Source organism: Eriocheir sinensis, chromosome 37, assembly GCF_024679095.1.
Source record: "Eriocheir sinensis breed Jianghai 21 chromosome 37, ASM2467909v1, whole genome shotgun sequence".
NCBI classification, from domain to species: domain Eukaryota; kingdom Metazoa; phylum Arthropoda; class Malacostraca; order Decapoda; family Varunidae; genus Eriocheir; species Eriocheir sinensis.
In genome coordinates, this window is record NC_066545.1 from 5,592,426 (window position 1) to 5,614,764 (window position 22,339).

General features: G+C 44.2%; 1 protein-coding gene across 1 annotated transcript; it reads right to left on the minus strand.

Annotated features, from left to right (window-relative positions):
• Positions 1-96: 96 nt before the first annotated feature.
• LOC127008125 (sialidase-like) lies at positions 97-18,935 on the minus strand. Its single transcript, XM_050879743.1, has 3 exons — positions 16,792-18,935; positions 7,530-7,633; positions 97-6,024 (listed from the first exon to the last, which is right to left on the minus strand). Exons 1-3 carry the CDS (start codon positions 17,714-17,716, stop codon positions 5,701-5,703), a joined length of 1,353 nt encoding a protein of 450 aa, XP_050735700.1. The 5' UTR covers positions 17,717-18,935; the 3' UTR covers positions 97-5,700.
• Between the last annotated feature and the right edge of the window lie 3,404 nt (positions 18,936-22,339).

Below are 22,339 nucleotides of genomic sequence, written 5' to 3' on the forward strand. Positions count from 1 at the left end.
AATGTGTGTAGGTCCTGTTGATATTCACATGCTCCAACCTGACTGACTGATTTACCTGTTTGTTTTTCCACACTTATCGTATGTTTCTTCAGGATTGAGTCAAGCTTATTATGTATCATATTTCAACTTCATTTACTGTATTAAAGTGTTGTTTATAATTTATGTAATGATAGAAAGTAAACAGACCTGACAGGGTGGATTGGGGTGTGTGGTGCAGTGGGAGTTCGTAATTTCTGTTCTGGTAGTTAGGTTGTGTTTAGAGCTCCAGCCTTTTTTTTTATTTTTTATTTATTTATTTATTTTTTCTAAAATATATTCAGCAATGTTTTGTAATCCATGCTCTTGCCTAATTCAACAGGAGAGGTTTAATATTTGAAGTAGTTAATATAATAAACCCTCGCTCTGCCGAACTAATTAGGGGGAAGGGATGTTGTTATATCCAAAAATCTGTTAAATCTGAGGGATCTGACCTTTTGGTATATGAACTTTGTTGGTTATACAGTCTGAAAGTTCACTATATCCAATGACTTCATCACATAAAAAGTTTGTTCATTATATTAGATAAAAGTTTTACACTTACATACGAGCAGTCATCACAGATACTACACCCATACAGGGATATTAAAACAATAGTTATACATTGGACATAATGTTACGCTGATCAACATGTATGTACAATGTACATGCTTGGCCAGCCCAACTCCAGACATAGCCCCACAAATACTGAACTTGTTCAGTAAATCCTTGCACATACCGGAAAGGCAAAAAAGTTTGTTAAAGCTGAAATTTGTTAAATCAAGGTGCATAAAAGGGAAGGTTTACTGTAATTTCTAGTTCTGATAGTCAGGTATTATTTTGAGCCCCAGCCAGGGTCTCTGCTTCATAAATTTAAACACCAGTGCCTTGTAACTCTTGCTGTTGTCTGGTTCAGCTGGAGGAGATTAATGTTTGCCATAACAATCAGAAAGTATGGTAGGGAAAATGTGAATTCTTTTCCCTGGCAGTCAAAAAAAATAAATAAATAAATAAAAATTTACTGCACATGTGAAATGTTTCAGGGTATGGAAATGGAGATACAACACATATGGGAATGTGTTGGAGTGTTCATGTACCACCAGACAGACCAAAGAAATATGTGGAGGAGGTCCTAGCCATTAGTATTAATGAAGAAGCACTTAATAGAGATGGTTGGAGGATTATCAACAAATGTCTAGCCTCATAATAAGTATGAGGATATTAACGTAAAATGAGTGGTTATGAGGGTAATGTTCATGTACGTGCTGCTGTGAGCATCATGTCATGAAACCTGTTCATGACTAGGTAAATTTTCTTAGGGTGTGGGTATGAAGATAGGTTTGTAATAGGCCCTGAAACCCTACCCATAGATGTTACATCTCTGGTGCATTAGATACTTATAATATAACCACATTCTGCTTCATGTGTGGAAGAAGGTTGGTGATTAATAAACAAAATAGGCTGCAGGAGGAAATTTGCATGCAAGGTGAGTCTGGAGCTTCTAAGCATTAGGGCACTGCTGGGAATATCCAGTTTATTTATCAATGTTTTGCTAGTTTGAATAAATGACTGCAACAGACTGCAGTAAACACATAATTAAGATTCATAATTGTGTTCAGAAAAGAAAAAAAAAAAGTGACGCAGTGAGCAGTGAACTAAAAGGAATAGCTTTACGACTACTTACTTGAGGCTATAGTAATTTATTTTGTGCTGTGAGATAGCTGTTGACTCCTTATTGCAAAGAGTTGGATCATGGAATAAGTGAACTCAAGAAATTAGCTCATGGAGATGAGAAATTGCTTTTTCTAAAGGGTATTGAGATCTCACGACGACAAGGTCAGTTTATTAACAAGCAGTAAAAGTTGACAACAGTAAAGCTGCCGCCAGACACACTGTTGTCTGGCCTTAGCTCGGCAGCGGTGTGTGGGGTTTCAAGGGGAGTGAAGAATGAGTTGGCCACCGCTGCAGAAATGTTCCTGCCTGTCAAACAAAAACAGGCTTGAAGAACAGACCGTTGTTATGGTAATTCTAGTAGACTTGCGTCTCTGCGTGTTTTGAAGATGTCAAAGCCTAAGCATCTACACTTATGAATAAAGCCTGTACTGCAGTTTTGAAGCATGTTTCAAGGCATAATTCAATGTTCTACAAACAAGGAAGAAAGTGAACTGGGTAAATGAGACCTTTGTAGCCTATCACTGGACTTCTGTTAGGCTGTGTATGTATTTTGTGTGCTAATAACCAGTGTGTGTGTGTGTGTGTGTATAAAGTGAAAGCTGTACCTACAATTCATAGCTCACTTTTAAATTTGGCCCAATTTATTTATATTTTTAAGTTATATTAAGTTATTCTTGAGCGTCATCTAAATTATTGTATTATATATTCGGGCATTTTATAAGTCAGTTGATACTTGATAGGGAAAAAACTAAGTTGATGGTAGATAGTTTCCGAATTGCAGATAACGTTGTTGTATATGTGTATAATTTTTTTTTTTTTTAAGAGGCCCAAGTTTATTTTTTTCCTCTCTAAAACAGTGGAGAATAATGGAAACAATAAAATGTGATGTAATCTTATCGGTTAGGAACCCCGCCCTGTCCTTTTCGGCGGCCACGGCGGTAAGGTTATGTGTTGGGTGAAGTGATCCGCGTTAATCCCTCACCATCGGCGTCCCAGGCAGCGGCGGCGACACCTGAAGCCATCACCAAGGTACTTAAGACACCAGGGAGGAGGATGGCATGCATGAATAGTTGATTTGAGGGGGATGAAGGTGAAAAGTGAGGATTGATTGATTGGCAGGTGGTGGGCAAGGCGGAGCTGCATCGGGGCGCCATGTGGTGAGTCGGAAGATTGAGGTGTTCGAAGAGCGATTTGGATTTTTTGAAGCGATTTCGAGTAACTGGGTTTATGTGAGGGCTTGACACCATTCCGGAGCATGTACATTTATCCCCTATTGTGTGATGTGGTGTCCTGGTGATGCTATGATGTGCTATGATGCAGGAGTGATGTACAGCGGCAAGTAAGTATGGTATGGGGTGTTCAGAGCGTGGTGCGTGTATTGGCGCGGCGTACGTGACTCAGCCTACCGTGGCGGGAAAACATGATGTGGTGTATGGCGGTACTGTGGATCATTTCCTGTGGGTATAGTGGACTGTGTAAGCCTTTGATGGGGTGCGGCGGGGGAACAGGTTGTGGAGTGTGCTTGTGTAATGATAGTTGAATGGTTGTGGATGTAGTGGACTATTTGGAGGCTATGGATTGGGGTGGCAGGACGCCGAACCTGATGTGATGCGTATTGGTGCAGAGAATTATTAGTGTGGGTGTAGTAGGCTGTCTGTGGAGCCAGAGGTGGAGTGTGACTGGATAAGAGGCTGCAGAGTGAGGTGGTTTAGGAATATTTGAGTGTTGGTGTAGGTGGCTGTGGTGGGCAGAGGCATGGTGAGGCGGGTTCTGGTGTGGTGAGGCTGAGTGACGGGCTGGGACATGCCGCATTATAAGAATATTTCGAGTTTTTGTGGTTACAGTGGACTATTCGTAAGCTGTAGGTACTTGTGGCGGACTGAGCGGGCGGAGGCATGAGCTGGTGACGCCGTCTCGGGCGTGGTGAGGTGGAATGACAGGTTGAGACTTGCTGTGCTGTAGAAGTAATAGTTCGAGTGTTTGCAGGTGGTACACTATGCTGTTTATATGCTGGTAGTGGACTAAGGAGACCATGTATAGGAGATGGAGCTATATTCGCCATATTTGATGTCAGGAGTTGCGAAGAGTGCCCGCATAATGGCAGCACCAGTGTAACATCGTTTCTAGACGTGCGATAATCATTTGAAAATACGAAATCGGATGAATTTTAGAAACCAATATATCGTTTCCACTAGCAAAAATATCAATAATTAACGATTATAACAGTAAATATAATTGAATATCATTATTTGCGTGTGTGCATTAGGAAGGGGAAAGAAACTGGCTAAATACACTGTGCAGAGTACGGCAACTTGGTGACATTGTGCTGCTGTCGGCATCGCAGCCCTCAGTTTGAACAACAACCGACGGTTAAGAATCGTTTTATCAACGTGCCAGTACGTATTTCATTACCTACCTTATGACACATCACTAGCTCTTCATATATCTTTTCTACAAACGTTCAACAATCATGGAAACACCTTTTAAATCAAATTCAAGGACTATTTTTTTATTGTTGAAAATAATGGATGATAATCACGAAAGCGTAGCCTCCTCTGGCGGCGGCGTCGGCGACGGTCCAGCCGGTGTTGCGAGAAATACCTCCTCGCAGAAATAAGTCGCATACACATGAGGAGGGGGGTCGAGGGGGGCGAAACCCCTTCGTTAGAGGTTAGGTTATGTTAAGTTCGGTTGGAGTAGTTTGAATATGCTCCCCCACCCTAAACCCCCGATTTCCCACGGGTCCCCCAAGTTGAACCTCTCTGCGAACTATTTTGCGGCTGCGGCGGCGGGTCCACAAAAGGCATTGAAAAGTCAATCATTTAATGATTTCCGGAGAAAAATACTACCTCCATGATACAGCATAAAAAACGCCCAGAATTAAAAAGTTCTTGTCCAAGTTTGAGCAACGTTGATAAAACTTACGAATCTTTACCCAACCGACTGTAAACAGCTGAGCAAAGTTCGCGTCAACCCTACACAGCTTATCATGGTGCCTGTTATCCTACATAACACAACAACAGCCCAGCAAGCATCTCCGTGAAAGAAAGGTAAGGGGTGAGGGTATGACCGACTTAATTCCTCTCCGACACGGACAAATACACACATTATCTCTTCAAAACGGACCACCCAGTCTCCATTGGTGTGATGTACCAAATGCCAGGAGGAAGTGCTTTCCTCACCGACACAACCCCTCCTGCTGCTGCTACTTGTGCCTTTTCTGCAATGTGACTCCCTCCTCTTCCGTTCGGCATGAGGGGAGTTGCTGGTTGGGCTGGTGGTGATGTGTTATGCAAGGTAGGCATTACGGAAGGCTGTGTTTAGCTCGCGTGAAATTTGCTCTTGGCTCAAAATAGGGTCTAACCAACTGTGGCAGCTGAACGAGAAATCCTAAGGCCATGTTTTGTATGTATTTGAGACATTGGATAACTTTTGATTCCAATGGAGAACTAATTTTCTATACTTTGTACGTAAACCATTGTTCAGTGATTAGGTTAATATGGCAAGCTGAAAAAAAGAAAAGAAAAGGCGCATAGATACCATTAGGTAATTAAGTTACCCCTATATTTTTTTTTCCTCAATCGGAGTAGTTGCTTGGTGGCGTCACTTGCAACGGCCCCGAAACTTTATTGAGAAGCCCCACCTCCTGTGACAGTCTCCATAGGGTGGACTGAAGAAGGTGTTGACTCGTGTGGACTGGTGTGGGTGCGTCTGTACAGATGTTTAGGACCACCGTTTACCGCCGGTGTTTAAATAAGCTGAAGGTCCGAAGGAGAGAGAGGGAAATAGGTAAACTTTCAGGATGACAATTTTCACTTACTATAATTTTTGTTGTAACACACATACACGTACGTACAGCTTTCACGAAATGGATGTTCGCATATTTGGAAAAAAAAAAAGAATCTTGTGGCTTCTTGAGCAGAGGCGTCTTTTGTATATTTTTGATGGAGAGGGAGAAGGAAAGCAAACATACATGGCAGATCTTTAAACGTTTTTCTGATGTGTTAGTAACTAGGATGTGGCAGGATCATGTGCTGAGGAGAAAGGAGGGTCAGGGGGGGAGAGCTGGGTGAGGAGGGGCGGGGGCGGGACGAGGTGGCCATGGGTGGGGGGCGCCAGGGGGTAGTAGGGGCTCAGGACAGGGGGAATAGGGGGGAGGGCTGGGTAGAGGTGTGGGGGGAGGAGTCCCTGTCGCTGGGCCAACCGCATGCGGGCCGCCATCTGTTTCTTCCACTTGGTGCGTCTGTTCTGGAACCACGTCTTGATCTGCGTCTCGGTGAGGGAGAGCGCCTGGGAGAGCTCGAGGCGCTTGGACACGCTGAGGTACTTGTCGATCTGTTGGAAGGATGGACGAGTCGAGAGGGTATTAGTACTGTTACATTATAATTCACACACACACACACACACACACGCACATTTTTTTTTTTTTTTTTTTTTTATCATCCGGTAACTCGTTTCCATAGCTAAACATTATTTTCGTGTTAGGTATACGTTGATTATTTTCTTTATTTTTATTTACCGGGTTAGGTTGGTCGGAGAGAATTTCTAGCATTCCACAGAACCATTTATCGTATTATGTAGTGATGCTCTCCTTCGTCCCTCGTTATGTCACGAATTGGGATCACACGCTTGTTGAATATCCAGAGAAATTTTAACAAAAAAATAGCCAACGGCAAAGTACATTCGCCATGTAAAGCCTCATCACTAGGTAACATTTCAAACACCTAGTTACCAACTTACCCCCCACCCCCCACCGGCGTGCCTAGTTACCTTTCAAGCACTTAGTTATCACGTACCCCCTACCCCACCGGCGTTGCCTAGTAACAGAGCTAGTTGCCGAGTGATCATTTATCCAGCACGCTGCAGCGGCTGCACTCCCACGCGTAGCTTGTGTAAAGATAGCTAGCTGTCTTGACCTTGGCTTGGGCGTTCCTGCGTGGATGATACATAAAAAAAACGGATGACTATAATGCTTACTATTTGGCGTGACATTTAACGGGTCCCATCATGTGCAGCCTTATTGTATTTTTGAATATAAATTAACAAACTATTATATGAAATCCAATGAAAGTTCACGCTCGTTTTTTCCTCAGAAATTACATATTTTACAAGTTAATTCGAATTATAGGTGTTTGAAGTAAAAAAAAAAAAAAAAAAACAGGCTTCATCCTTTGCTAATTTTTTTTTTTTTATGACAATATGTATTTAAATATATTAGCAAAATCTTGTATCTTAACGACGACACTCCACTGGTAAGTTGAATATTATACTCACCACCGCCGCAGCCTAGAAGGTAACAGTATAAAGTCGACTTACTCCAGCGTGGGAGGAAGGTACCGTGATATTCTTCTGCTTGATATGTAATTTTCTCCGGATGTGTGCAGAAGTATTATGCAATCAACGGCATGCAGCCCGTGCACGCTCTTTACCCCACTCCCCCGCCCCTCCAATAAACATCACGCCGTGTTGCTGATAAGATTATCGCAATAAGAAATACACATTAACACCCGCCTTTATCTCGCGCTTAAAAGGGATGTATATACGTGTGGCAAGGCCTGTTCACACGCTCACTACCATAGATAAAGACACGTAGTAATACCAATGTTAAGATAAAACTAATTCTCTCTCTCTCTCTCTCTCTCTCTCTCTCTCTCTCTCTCTCTCTCTCTCTCTCTCTCCTACTACTACTACTACTACTACTTCTTACCACAACCACCATCACTACTAATACTATTACTACCACTATTAGTACTACTTACCACCACCAATTTTATTATCACTACTAGCTACCACTATTACAACCACCACCACCACCACTACGACTATTCATACAATCTCACCTTAAACTCGGCCTCTAGTCGTTCCAGCTGCTTGGCGCTGTAGGCTTGGCGGGGCTTGCGGTCCACGCCGGGCTTGCGGGAGCGGCGGCCTGTGGGGCGGGGCGCTGCAAAGGGCCGGAGGGGGTTGGTCACTGAAAGGCGTGTGCATGCGGCTATACTCTGTTCAAACTAATCCCGCCAATAGGCCCCGCCCACTCTAGCCCATGAACCACCAATAGGATAAAACTTTTTCCTAGCACCCACCAATCACATGCAGCCTGAGTTGATTGATAGGGAGGTTTTTGGGGACGTGGTTTGTTAGTAGAAGGTAGTGACGTACATATATTTTTGGGGGAAGAAAATGGGTTATAAGCGACGTTAATTTACCTAGTGTGTGTTTTTTCTAGGCTAGGTAAGCTTAGGTTAAATATATACTCGTACTGGTTTAGGGGCAGGGCAGGTATGGTTTGGAGAAAGTTTTTTTTTTTTTTTGCGACGTGAATTTACTTTCCATTTCTTATTTTAGGCTAGGTTAGGTAAGATCAGAGGGAGCTAGGTTAGGAAAGGACAGGTTAGGTTAGGGTGGCTGGCTACGCTTCTTGGGTAGGAGGGGAAAGGGTGAGGCAGTGGTTATAGGAACACAAAAGGTGGTTATAATAGTGTGTGTGTGTGTGTGTGTGTGTGTGTGTGTGTGTGTGTGTGTGTGTGTGTGTGTGTGTGTGTGTTTGATTACCTGTTTAATATACGCCTGAGAGTGCAGGGGGTGGTGGATGGATGGGGGAGCCACAGTATTTGCTAATGCTATTTTTAATCTTTTTATTTTTCTTTATGCGAGGAAAGTGTTTGTTCTTCTGATATCATTGTTTGTGTTTTCGCGCGCGCGCGCGCGCGCGTGTGTGTGTATGTGTGTGTGTGTGTGTGTGTGTGTGTGTGTGTGTGTGTGTGTGTGTGTTGCAATAGAAAAGGCGAGTTTGTTGTTGCTACAGTGAACAATGTATTAATCATTCGCAGAGGCATGCACAACTTACGTCATACAGCACCACCACCACCACCAATACTACTACTACTACTACTACTATAATGCACAACCACCACTACCACTACCACAACCACCATTACCACCACCACAGCCACCATCACCATCAGCAAACACCAGCACCATCACTGTTGCTTTCATCATACATCACCACCACCACCACCACCACCGCCATCACTGCCGCCGCCGCCACCTTCACACACCTTGACACAGTAATTAACACAGGAAACTCATAAAGTAGGAAGGTTATGGAGCCGCGTTATCTCTCATTACCACGGCGGGCATAAAAGGCGACGAGTTGACACACACACACACACACACACACACACACACACACACACACACACAGACACACACACACTCTATCTTCTCAGCATCGGTTCGTTTTTCCTTTTCTTTCATATCGTGTACATCAGAGAGAGAGAGAGAGAGAGAGAGAGAGAGAGAGAGAGAGAGAGAGAGAGAGAGAGAGAGAGGGGTTGAAGGGGAGAGGGAGGGGGTTGTCGCGAAGGGGGGGAGCAAATCTTGTGGGAAAGAATAAGACGGTGACAACCAACCCAGACACAGGTCACTGACATTTTGGTTGCCTTTCTTCTCCTCTCCTCCTCTTCCTTTCTCTTTTTCTTCCTCTTCCCATATTCCCCCTGCTTCGTCTAACGTCTAAACGATTAATTTTAGAATTTGCTTTGATCATTATTAAACTAAACATCATCCCTTTTATTACAACAAGTGCTTTGAGTAATCTGTTCCTATAATCACAAAAAAATAAAGTAGCTGAGCAGGTAGTCTTATCATAATCCAAGAGACATTTTGGGTCGTATTCTTAAACACTTCGTCCCCCAAGCACACACTTGACAAGGCTTTCGGAGACGTTTTGGTCATTTCTCGGTGTAGTTTTATGACTGGTGGTAGCTTGACTCTTCTTATGTACCATGAACCTTAAAAACACTCATTAGAACCCGATTGATCTCCTTTTAGACCTTCGAAAATAGTTGATACGAGGGATGGAAGCGTCTGACCGTGCCAACCTTTGTATCCTGGTCATCCACGGTCCTCTGCTTCCTCATCATATCGTCACCCTCATAAAATAATCGCCTAAGTCATTTTTCAGCGATTTCCAGGTTTTTGTCTACGTCAAGTTTTCAACATGTGACGCCCATTTTTGTATAGTTGCCTTCGTCATTCAGGGTTTGAATGTTGTAGAATTGGCCTTTTCATTTCTGCCTAAACCTTAAGCCAAATGATATGATGACAGCTCCTTTCTGATTTCCTGTAAAGTAGAAAATAATGAGTTAGGCGGTCTGTTTACAAAGGTGACGATATACTAAGAAGTCAAACACGTGCCTGCCGGTAGTACAAGAAGCGACGGGGCGGAGCAAGATGAGAACGGAGCAAGAATATTTATCCGTGTAAGTGTTTCAGGGGATACACAAGGTCTCGCAAAACGGAGCAAGATAGAGACAAGGCAGCACGGGGCGGGGCAAGACTGGTACAAGCGACAGGGTGGGACATGGCGGGGCTAGGTGTGGCGGGGCGGGACGGGGCACGAAGGCAGGTTTATATCAAGTCACACCTCGACGATTGTGATTTACCACCCGCCCTCCCCAGGCCCGACGATAATGGTGTATTGTTTACTCTTCTCACGTCGAGGGTGTACGAGTGTGTTTGTGACGCCGCCGGGGGGAGAAAGAGGAAGAGGAAGAGAAGGACGAGGAGGAGGAGGAGAGAAAGTGAATATGTTTTGTGTAAGGGAAGATGAAGGGTATAGAGAGAAGCGTAAATTGTGTGTGTGTGTGTGTGTGTGTGTGTGTGTGTGTGTGTGTGTGTGTGTGTGTGTGTGTGTGTGTGTGTGTTTAATTGTGAGTCGTGTAAGTTTGTGGAAAGGAAAGGTATAGGAACATTACGTAAAACAGAGAGAGAGAGAGAGAGAGAGAGAGAGAGAGAGAGAGAGAGAGAGAGAGAGAGAGAGAGAGGGGCGTTGTTAGGCTTGAGTGAGTGGGTTGTCACTTTTATAACCTCTTAGTCCCCCCGAAGCGGAAGTGAGAATCCTTGGCTTGCATAACTTTCCAATTAACTCCCGCCTGTGTGTTCCTGCGCCGCCCCTTGTGTGTGTGTGTGTGTGTGTGTGTGTGTGTGAGAGAGAGAGAGAGAGAGAGAGAGAGAGAGAGAGAGAGAGAGAGAGAGAGAGAGAGAGAGAGAGAGAGAGAGAGAGAGAGAGAGGTGTGTGTGTGTGTGTGTGTGTGTGTGTGTGTGTGTGTGTGTCTGCGCCGGCCTTTGCTGTTTGTTTGTTCCTCATTATGAAGGAACAAGGTGCGAGAAATGTGTGTGTGAAAGCGACGCTAAATCCGTGACGAAGCATATTTTTCCTCCTCAGTCTTATGGTATAATATAAATAACATGACTATTTATTATTTTTACTCATTAGCAAGAGATGTGTCTCTTATTCATGTATTTCCACTTCAAATGTCTTAGAAAGGCGATTTTTCTAGATAAAGCGACAAGAACTCAAGGTATTTATATATCCCTAAAACATGCAGTGATGTCTTCATGCATGTTTTGTTGCTTGAAATTTATTTGAAAAACGAATATCACCTACGTATAAATTTAACTTTTTTATATATTTGCGTGAAGCCATGTAACCTTTCTATTCATGTACCTGTTTTTTTTCTGCTTTTTTCTTTTTTTATAGTTCATACTTTTGTACTTTGCTTTTTTACGCATTTTCCTTTTTTTTTTTTTTTGCTTTTTCTGCATTTTTATATTGTTCAGTTCTTCTAATTTATACTTTTCTACTTTTTTCTCTAACTTTATTAATGTGACTACTTTAAATACCTTTGAATAGCTACGTTCAGCGACAAGAAACAGATATAAACACAAATTTTATGACAGGAACTAAACGCAATCCTTGTAAACGTAACCACACAATTATCCTCGGTAAAGACGTAAAGAGATCAATTCACAGGCAATTGTTACTGACGTTTGTGCTTAGTGGTAAACCTTCGGACTTTACTTTATTGGAACAGTAAGGTACGGTTAGTAGGGGGGGGGGGGGAGGCATTTTACGCGGGAGGCGGCGGGTACACACACACACACACACCTACATACTACAGGTGCCAAGCCGACGGTAAAGGGAAGGTAATTGTAGGCTTTAGTCGCTGTTACCTGGCACCTTCCCTCACCTTTGTCGGCGCCGAGTGAGAGTGAGGTGGTGGTGGTGATGGTGATAGGGGCTGTGTTGGTGATAGTGACGGAGAGTTGTTGTTAGTGGTGGTGGTGTGTGATGGTTCATGGTGGTGGTGATGGTAGTGGTGGTGGTGTGGTAGTGTTTATAGTGATAGTGGAGTAGGGGTGGTGTGTGATGAGGGTGGTTGTGGTTGTGGTGATAGCCTGTCTGTGTGTCTCTGTCTGTCCATCTGTCTGTCTGTTTGTGTCTGTGTGTCTGTCTGTCCATCTGTCTGTCTGTCTGTCTGTCCATCTGTCTGTCTGTCTGTCTGTCTGTCTGTCTGTCCATCTGTCTGTCTGTCCATCTGTCTGTCTGTCTGTCTGTCCATCTGTCTGTCTGTCTGTCTGTCTGTCTGTCTGTCTGTCTGTCTGTCTGTCCATCTGTCTGTCTGTCTGTCTGTCTGTCTGTCTGTCCATCAATCTGTCTGTCTGTCTGTCTGTCTGTCCATCAATCTGTCTGTCTGTCTGTCTGTCTGTATGTCCATCTGTCTGTCTGTGTCTGTCTGTCTGTCTGTCTGTCTGTCCATCTGTCTGTCTGTGTCTGAGTGTCTGTCTGTCTGTCTGTGTCTGTGTGTCTGTCTGTCTGTATGTATGCAAATCTGTATATCCACCTATCTATCTTTCTTTCTCACTCACATTTTCATTCCCAATTTTCCTTCTCTTACCCTCCCTCCCTCCCTCACCACCACCACCACCACCACCACCACCACCGGGATGATGATAATGAGCCCCCAAACACGTGGTTGCGCGGGATTCAATAGGGGTCATTAGAGCCTTGCAAGTGGCCGGCTGTTTAGCCCTAATATTTATGGGCCTACTCCCCCCCCTCTCCCCCTTTGTCACCCCCTACCCCTACCCTCACCTTACCCTTACCTTGCCCCCCTTTATCTCACTTAGCCTGCCTGCGCCACTCTCCTCTCTATTTATCTCTACCATAGTCCTCTTTATCTCATATTTCCTACCTGTCTCCCTTCCTCTTCCTCCCCGGTATATATCTACTCCTCTCTTCCTCGATATCTACTTTATTCCCTTATATATCTTGTTATTTGTCTATTCCCACTCTTTTCTGCCTCTATCTCTACTGTATCTCACTTTCTTTCACCTGTTCCACCTGTGTCACCCTCCCCTCCCTCCCTCTATCTCTACCTTAGCCTTTCATATCTCTACCTTCTCCACCTCTTCCTGTCTTCCATACCTGTGCCCTTCTCACTCCCTTTATCTTTACCTTATCCCCCTTTATCTCTCCTTACCTCACCTGCTCTCAACCTTTCCTCTCACCCTTATCTTCGTACACTTTCCCTTTCCTTTCCTTACCTTACCTTACCCGTTTTTACTCCCTACCCTTTTCCTTCTCACTCCTACTCTTCTGTTCCCCTCACTCCCACCGTTGCCAGATTATCGTACTCAGAGCCTCGTATTTACCTGTTTCTGAGCCGTAGCTATTGTCAAAAAACATCAATAATTAACCATTTTAACGATAACTATTTATGAAGGCAGTTATTGGAGTCGGGGAGGCAGTTTTGGGGTCAGAAATTATCAAACATAGGAGGCAGAGCACAACAATCTGGCATCGTTGCTCACTCACTTATCCTCCTCTATACCTTACCTAACTTTTCATTACCCTTTCTCCTTTCCTTCATATCTCCTTACTCAGCCTTACCCCATCCTACCCCTCCTCCCTACCAAATACCCCACCCATCCTTCTCCCCCCCCCCCCTTTTCCCATCCCGGCTCAGCTCATCCGCATCAATATATGGTAGATCTCCCCAATATTTTACCCAAATACTTAATGATAGGTGGCTGATGGTTAGGTAGTGTGTCTTCCGCTAAAAGCCGGTTTAGGTTAAAAATTGCCTGTATTATGTAAAGAGTTGATGCGTGAACCCGTAGTAGTGGTAGTAGTAGTAGTGATAGTAGTGGTAGTGGTAGTAGTGGTGAGGGTTGTGTGTTTTAGTGCAGGGGGATAAAGGGAAGGGGAAAAAGCTGATAGATAATGGGAGGAAAAACAAACAAACAAGGGGGAAGGGTAAAAGAGAGCGAAGAAAGGAGATAGGAGGAAAGGGGGGGGGAGAGGGAGAGAGGAGAGAGGAAGGGAGCTAATTTGGGGTAAGGGAAGGTAAGGGGGAGAGAGGGAGGGGGGTAAAGGTGTGAGAAGTGGTGATGATCAGACAGGTTATGGATGGACGGTGGTGGTGGTGGTGGTGATGATGGTGATAATGTATGGTGTATGAGGTGATGATAGGGTGCTGCTGACTTCGGGGGGAGAGAGAGAGAGAGAGAGAGAGAGAGAGAGAGAGAGAGAGAGAGAGAGAGAGAGAGAGAGAGAGAGAGAGAGAGAGAGAGAGAGAGAGAGAGAGAGCAGTATGTTATTAAGCTGCTGGGATGCTGGAGTGAAGAGACATTATTTTATTGATGGCAAGAAACATAAACAATTATTGGCTCCGTATCAGTGAAAGCAAATTATCAGTCGCTTCATTTAAACTCTTTTCTTCTATTTTCACTTGAGAGGAGAAACAGTTCTGGTTGTCAGCAATGCGTAGCTAGTGGTTTGGGGTCCGATGGGTTCTTGTCTGGCCTGTTTGAGGGGCCCCGTCCATCATCAGTCTTTTGAGGGGTCTCCCAGCCCTGCCTTGACTTTCGGTTAAAAAAAAGTACATATTCTGAGGTCAATTTAGGGGCCTCCTCCTCTTGGGGTCCGGGGATACATTAAATTTCCTCATTATTCTCCCTCTTAACTTCGCCACTGTCTTGCAATAAACTCTGATCAATATTTTTACACCCAGTATATTTTATTCTATACGTGACTGATTGTGTAATTGTGTAAGGAGGAAAATAAGAGTGACAAAATATGTAAGTGAATTGAAATTTAATGTATTTCGTTTTCATATGACATAACGAAGACAACGAATGAAACCAGGATAACAGCGCCTTAGATTTTAACGCCACAAAAGGCAGTCATTAAACCTTTAGCAGTATAGCAGCGTCCGGCAGTAACCTTCTGTGTTTTGTATGTTGTTGCTGTATTGGAAATTCATGACGCACCATTACCCATCGACGCTTTATGCTAATGGTGGTGGCATTGGCGGTGGCGATGGTGATTTTAATAGTAGTTGTAGTAGATAGTATTAGTAGTAGTAGGAGTAGGAGCACCAGGTGAAGAACAAAGAAGTGGACAGACAGGTAGATAACAAATAGGTGGACAGATAGGTAAGTAGGCAGGAAGAAAAACAGGTGGACAGACAAACAGGTAGGCAGGGAGGTAGAAAACGAACAGGGGAAAGAAAGACAAGCAGAGAACAAACATGTGGACAGACGGTAGAGAATAAACAAGTGGACAGGGAAGTAGGGAGGAAGGCAGGTAGCGAACAAACAGGTGTACAGGCAGGCAGGCAGGCACAGCGTTTACATGTGTTTATTTTATCGCGGCGGGCAGGCACATGCGGCTACGGGTCATGATGGCTGCATTACCGGGCGGGCTGGGAGTGCGGCGCCGTGTGTGATGCTGTATAGAGGGGGGAGGGGAGAGGGAGGGGGTCGCCGTGTATGTGTGTATGTGTGCATTGTTACTGTTATTGGTGGGGGTGGTGGTGATGGTGGTATTGGTGGTGGTGGTGGTGGTGGTATTGGTGGTGGTGGTGGTGGTTTTATTGTTGTTGCTGTTTCTGGTGGTGGCAGGGTTTATGCGATATTGGTGTGCTGTCGTTTTATACACGATGATTGTTATTATTGTTTATATTATTATTATTATTATTATTATTATTATTATTATTATTATTATTATTATTATTATTATTATTATTATTGCTATTCTTATTTCTTATTAAGTTATTTTCCTTATTATTTTTTGGATTCTGTAATCACTACTGTGTACTTATGTAGCGCAAAAATATCGTAGAATACATATCCATTTTATGGTTATTTTTTTTACCGTTATATATTATATAACTGATATTATTATTGATGATGATTATATTATGATAACTAATAAACGGTTATAATAATTATTGATATTGATATATTTATTATATTATTGTCATCATTATAATTATTATTATTATTATTATTATTATTATTATTATTATTATTATTATTATTATTATTATTATTATTATTATTTTTATTAATAGTTATATCTATTATCGTGTTTGCTTATATTATCATTATTTATCATTTATTTGAGTATGGTAACATTCAGCATTATTGATTGCAGCGAAATAGTATAATATATTTCTACAACTTCAGTTTGTATTTCGTGCTTTTCAATTTATGCAAGAAGCCCTTTCGGCTATTGAGGAGGAAAAAAAAGTAAATTAAAAGGAAGGAGATCAAAGGCTAAGAGAAAAAAAAAAACCCCGAAGATAGTAATGTCAAGGGAAATACACCAACAGGTTAAGAAAAAGTATTGAAAGTGATATAAATGAAGGGCTTCGAGGGGCGGCGCGTAGGTACACACATGAGTAGGTGAGAAAATAAAAATAGAAAATTGAAAAAAATAGAATGTATAAAAATGGAGGATATAAAAAAATGTATGGAAAAGTAAGTGCGTCAAGATGTAGGCAGGACGAGAGAGAGAGAGAGAGAGAGAGAGAGAGAGAGAGAGAGAGAGAGAGAGAGAGAGAGAGAGAGAGAATGGGAGGAGAAAAGTAGACCAGAGATAAATTATATACAAGAAACATGAAATATTAAGAATGAAAAATACCCGAAGAGGAACATTAATAATAATAATAATGATAATAATAATAAAGTGAGGAAAGAAATCAAGAAACAGTTGAGAAATAGAGCTCTTAGAAAAAAAATAATTGTAAATAAAAAAAAAACTACTTGCATCAATGAAGGAAATAAAAAAAGAATGGTTCTGCGAAGGATAAAATATAAAGGAGATACCATGAACAAAATTTGAGTGAAGGAAGTAGATAAGGAAGAAAGAAAATACAGGATAGTGATGATTGTAAAAAAAGATAATAATAAATAATAGAAATAGATGCGGATAAAAAAAAAATGCGGGCATAGGTATTTTTTGTTTACCTTGGAGGCCAAACATGGGCTTGAAGGCGGCGACCCACGGGGGGTACCACAGTGGGGGAAAGTGGGCGCCGTGGGTGAGGTGGCTGCCCAAGGCCCCCGCGACGCCCCCCACCCCCGCCGCGCCGCCCCCCAGACTCCCGACCATGCCCTCCACGCCCTCCAGATCCGGGCGTGGGTGAAGGGGCGTGGGGCGGACGAAGGCGGAGGGGTGGTGGGTGTCGGGGGAATGTGTGCGGGGGTGGTCCTCCCCGCCCACGCCCGGTTCCCCGCTGGAGTCCTCGTCCTCGTCCTCGTCCCCTGATGCCCCGTCCTCCAGGCTGTCATCTAGCAGGCTGTCGTGGGCGTGGGGGTCAGTGGACGGCTGCGAGGGCGCGTCATGGCTGCCCCCGCCCAGGTACAGGGAGTAGGTGGGCGTGGACGGGCGCGGCGGGGACCTGCTGGAGGCGTGTGTGGGCGGGGAGGACCTGGAATGCGTGTAGGTGGGAGTGGAGGGCCGCGTATGGGTGTAGATGGGCGTGGATGACCCGGTGTGGGTGTAGGCGGGTGAGGATGACCGGTGATGCCCGAAAGTGGGTGTGGTGGGCCGGGTGTGCGTGTACGTGGGCGTGGGCGGCCTCCCGTGGGTGAAGGGCGGCGTGGGGGTCCTCCGTTTGGCGAAGATGGGCGTTGGCGCGTGGGTGTGGGTGTATGCGGGGGCGGTGGGCGTGGGGCTGTGGTCGCGGGGATGCAGCCTCTGCGTGGTGGTGTCCAGACCCAGGATGGAGCTAATGGAGAAGTGTGGGCGGTGTGCGTGCCCCGAGGAGCCGCCCACGCCCGCACGCACACCCACGGGCTCAGCGGCTGGCGCCGGGTGCGGCGAAGTGGCGGGCGGGCATTCGCAGTCCCTCCCACCCTCGCCAAACACGCCTCGGTTATCTAGAGACATAGTAGTTTTTTTTTAAGTGTCTTTTTGGAGTGTGTGGGGAAGATAAATTTACCTATATCTTCCGTGCTATTATTTTTTTTTACATTTATTTCTTGTTTATTTCATTTCTTTTTTGTTGGTGCATATGTTTGTTATCACTTTTACTTTTTATTTTTTTTCTCGTTATAGTTCAGCGCATTACTTAATTAGCGCAAGGCTCGAAAAAAAAAAATGTGTGTGCGTGTGTTCGCGTGTCACTCTTCCCTTCACGCGATTATTCACACACATCGCCTCTTTACCATTTCCAATTTTCCACTTTTTTGGCTATTTTGTGCACGTGTCCATGTCTGTTTTTTTTTTCGTCTTTAGTGTATCTACGTGATTTTTTAGGCGGGATTTTTTTTGAGTGCGGCACTGTTTATATTTATGTGTGTGTGTGTATTTGTGTATTTTATAGGCCGGCTTAGCTGTGGATGAGCTTAGCGGACACACCTTCACCGGCGGACTCTATCTGTGCAGCTTCTGGCCGGCGGACGTCCTTTTGTGTGCCTATATAATTGTTTAGTTTTGTTATGATAGTATTCATAGTTATATTTTCTAGAATTTAATTTTATCTCGGGCCCTCACTTGCACTTTGACGTATTTTTGGGCTGTTCGTATTATTATATATAGGGATGGTTCTTACTTCGTGGCTCTGGTTGTATATTTTTCTATTTTGTCTTCTCCAGTAAGGTCAACACAACTGTCTTATGGGGAGGGCGTTTTTTTTTCTTCAGTTAAGGTCGCTGCTCAGATTTCTTTCCCCAGGTGTTTGCATATTCTCATCCACACACACCTGTCGGGCGCGCACACACACACACACACACACACTTGTACCACGCCTTCACGATGGTCAACAGTCACGTGTGTGTGCATCTTTCAAGTGTCCGTGTGCGCGTGGATAGGTGGTGTGCGTGTATGTACGAAAATTAATTGTCGGACTCTCTGCGGTCATGCACCACAGTCACCACAATCACCACAGTCACCCCGATCACCACCACATATCACCCCAATAACAGGGACAATTTTTCCTGTATAACCTTCCTTCCTGTCTTTTAATTAGTCTTCCCCACACTTAGTCAAATTTCCAGTATTTTCACCTAGTAACGTTCTGACTTCTTGACTAATTACCGAAGCCGCTCAGTCACTCAAGTTCACAATCAGCACCGCCGCCACCACCGCCACATCACCGCCACGGCCACGGCAAGCCTCGGCCAGGTGTAGTAGTAAGGGCAAGGTGAGGCCGCGGTGACTTGTGTGAGAGTGAGGCGGAGCGTCGGGCGAGGAGGGAGGGCGGGGCGTAGGAAGTCAGGGGCGGGGCTTGTGTTACGGCGCCTCCCTTGTGTGTGTGTGTGTGTGTGTGTGTGTGTTGGCTTCACACACACACACACACACACACACACACACACACACTGCCTTTCTCTCTCTCTCTCTCTCTCTCTCTCTCTCTCTCTCTCTCTCTCTCTCTCTCTCTCTCTCTCTCTCTCTCTCTCTCTTCCCGTCTTTGTTTCTATCGTCTTAATTTTATCAGTCTTAAGAGAGGACAAAAGGGAAATAAAATCGCATTCCCAGTATATTTTTATTTTATTTCCAATCATAGATAATGTTGATAATAATAATAATGATAATGATAATAGTTAATGATATAAACAGTGAAGTTAAAATTGCAAAAAACGAACCTCTTTCTCCTCTTCTTTCTCCTCCTCCTCCTCCTCCTCCTCCTCCCTCCATCACCTCGTTTACAATATATGCCACGAGTCTTGCTCCCGCCTCTAGTTTTACTCAATATCGTAAGTGAGTTTAGGAAAAGGAGGGAGGGAGGAAGGAAGGAAGGAAGAAGTGTGTGTGTGTGTGTGTGTGTGTGTGTGTGTGTGTGTGTGTGTGTGTGTGTGTGTGTGTGTATTGAAAGCATGCCCAGTGATAATAATAACAACAACAATAACAACAATAATAACAACCACTCTAAAGAAAACATTACAACACAAGATGGTATTCCCGTGCAGATTGGTGCTTACACTTGCTTCTATTCTCCTTTTACGCAATCACCTCCTCTTTTATTTGGTGTTGAGTGGTGTTGAGAGGGTTGGGTGGTGGTGGGGGGTGGTCCAGAGCTGGGGGAGGTAGCAGAGGAGGTGGCCAGGGAGGGAGAGAGAGTAGGTGAAGGCATGGAGAGGATAAGGGGAGAGGAAGAACAGGTAAAGGGAGAGGTGAGGGATCAGAGAGGTGTTAGGGGTGAGGGAGGAGGGAGAATTAGAAGAGTTGAGGCTGTTGTTAAGGTTGTTTTAAAAGTTTTCTGGGTGGAGAGTTTCCCTGCTGACCCCCCTCCTCCTGCCCTCCTCCCCCCCGTTTCCTTCCAGCTTCCCCCTCTTCCTCCTCCCTCCCTCCTGCTCCATAATGCTCCGCTGGGAAAGTTCTAATTGGGCCAAAACACGAATATAAGACAAGAGAGTGTTAATGATTCTCTCTCTCTCTCTCTCTCTCTCTCTCTCTCTCTCTCTCTCTCTCTCTCTCTCTCTCTCTCTCTCCATTATTTCTTACCTTGTTTTTTTTTTTCTCCTTATGTCTTAATCGTTCCTTTATTGCGGTTATTGTGTTTGCTTCTGTCCAACTTTTTTTCTTCCTACTATTATGCTTTCTTTTTTATTTTTATTTGTCGCCGTTGAAGGTTTTGTTCTGGGGTCATTCTGATAATTAATTTGTGATATTACGTATATATGCAGTGTTTTGTTGTATTCCTTTCTTATGGTAGATTTAATTCATTTGGGAATATTTTAGAGTAGATGAACGGTTTTTTTTTTGTGGATAAGATGCATGTAATTATATTGTGGGTGGGTGGGTGGGGGGGTGATTTTGTATGTCTTTGTCTGCATCTCCCTGCCAGCCTAACCTCTCTGCCAATCTCCATACTAATGTCTTTTTTTATTTACCCTTGTCTGCCTTTCTGTGTTTATAAAGTTAGCGTGTCGTAGCCTATATATTCAGTAACACCGCCTTGTTTCTGTGACGGCCATATTGGTACACCTGCCTCTTCCTGCGCTGTGTTTGACTTGGTTGTGCATCGACTTTTCCTTAACCCAATACTGGCCTTATACTGAGCCTGTGCCACCCTCCTTGCTCTATGGTCCTCTTCACCCTCGTCGGTCTCATCTTCGTTCTTTTAATTCTGTTGTCTTCCCCCTCGGTCTTGTCGTTTTAGCCGAGTCCTACTCCTAAATACTCTGACCCCTGGCTCTCCTACTCTTTCTTCTCTTTTTGTTCTCTTCGTCTTTAACCTTTTATGTATGCTTCCTTGATCTTCCCTTTGTTTCTGTCCTCATCTTTATCTTCATCTGTATATCATTTACTTTTTCATCTTCACTTTCTGCTCCTCCTTCTCTCTCCTCCTCCTCCTCTCCTCCTCCACCGCCGCCGCCGCCTCCCATACATATTTATTCCTGTTTCCTTTTCATCCTCATTTTGGATTTTCTAGGGTTTCTGAAGCTGCTCTCTCCTTATTCATTCCTTTACTGATTTTCGTCTCTTTTTGCTTTATCATCTGTTTTTTTCTCTTTCCTCTCATCCACCTCCAACTCCTCCTTATCCACTTCGTCTTCTACCCCTTCGTTCTTTTATTTCTTCCTTCACCTAGTCTTTCTTGTCCTCGTCATCCTTGCAACCATCTACCTCACCCTCTTCCTCTTTCTCCTCCTCCTCGTCTCCTCCTCCTCTTCTCCTCCTCCTCCTGCTGCTGCTGCTCCTCAAAAGAGCCGATAATACTACATTGATGTTGGGGAGAGAGAGAGAGAGAGAGAGAGAGAGAGAGAGAGAGAGAGAGAGAGAGAGAGAGAGAGAGAGAGAGATAACCTGGCGGAGAGGAAGCATTATTGAGCCGCATGCCGCTGTGACGATAACAAGACTGTGACAGATAGACTCCTCCGCTTCCTTTTCCTCCTCCTCTTCCTCCTCCTCTTCCTCCTCCTCTTCCTCCTTCTCCTCTTCTTTCTTCTCTTCCTTCGCATCATTACCTATCCTCATATTGTCTCATTTTTCTACTTTTCTTCATTCTACATATTTTCCTTCTTTCGTCATTTTATTTGCCTCTTCCTTTTCCTCCTCTTCATTCTGCTCCATCTACTCCTCTTTCTTTTTTTCTTCTTCCTCTAACTCCTCTTCTTGCTTCATACCACTCTTCCCCTCCCCCTCCCCCACCTCCTCCTTCCCCTCCCCTTCCACTTTCTTTTTCTCTTTCTTTTCCTTTTCATCCTCCTGCTCCTGCTCGTCTTTCACTTTCCTCTTCTACTCATCTTTCACCACTGATCATCGTGGTTCTGCTTGTTCTTCTCCTACTTTTCTTCCTCTTCCTCCTCATTCCCTTCTCTTCCTCTTTCCAGTGTTTCTCATATACAGTTTCCTCTTCTTTCTTCTCTGCTCTTATTTCTTATTCTTTTATTTCCTCCTCCTTTTCCTCTTCTCCTCCTCCTTTACCGCCTTCTCCTCTTCCTCCTCTTCCTACTCCTTCTCCTCCTCCTCCTCCTCTACCGCCTTCTCCTTCTTCTCCTCCTTTTCCTTCTCTTCAACCACATTGCGCTCATATCCCCAATATTTTCTCATCTTCCTTTTTTTGTC

Bases quoted from the DNA above. Each gene is read 5' to 3' on its own strand.
- LOC127008125 (XM_050879743.1), bottom strand. From the start codon at position 17,716: ATGTCTCTAGATAACCGAGGCGTGTTTGGCGAGGGTGGGAGGGACTGC. The intron at 7,634-16,791 runs GTAAACAAAAAA...GGCCCTTTGCAG, and splicing joins GCCCATGTTTGGCCTCCAAG to CGCCCCGCCCCACAGGCCGC. The intron at 6,025-7,529 runs GTGAGATTGTAT...TCCTTCCAACAG, and splicing joins GACTAGAGGCCGAGTTTAAG to ATCGACAAGTACCTCAGCGT.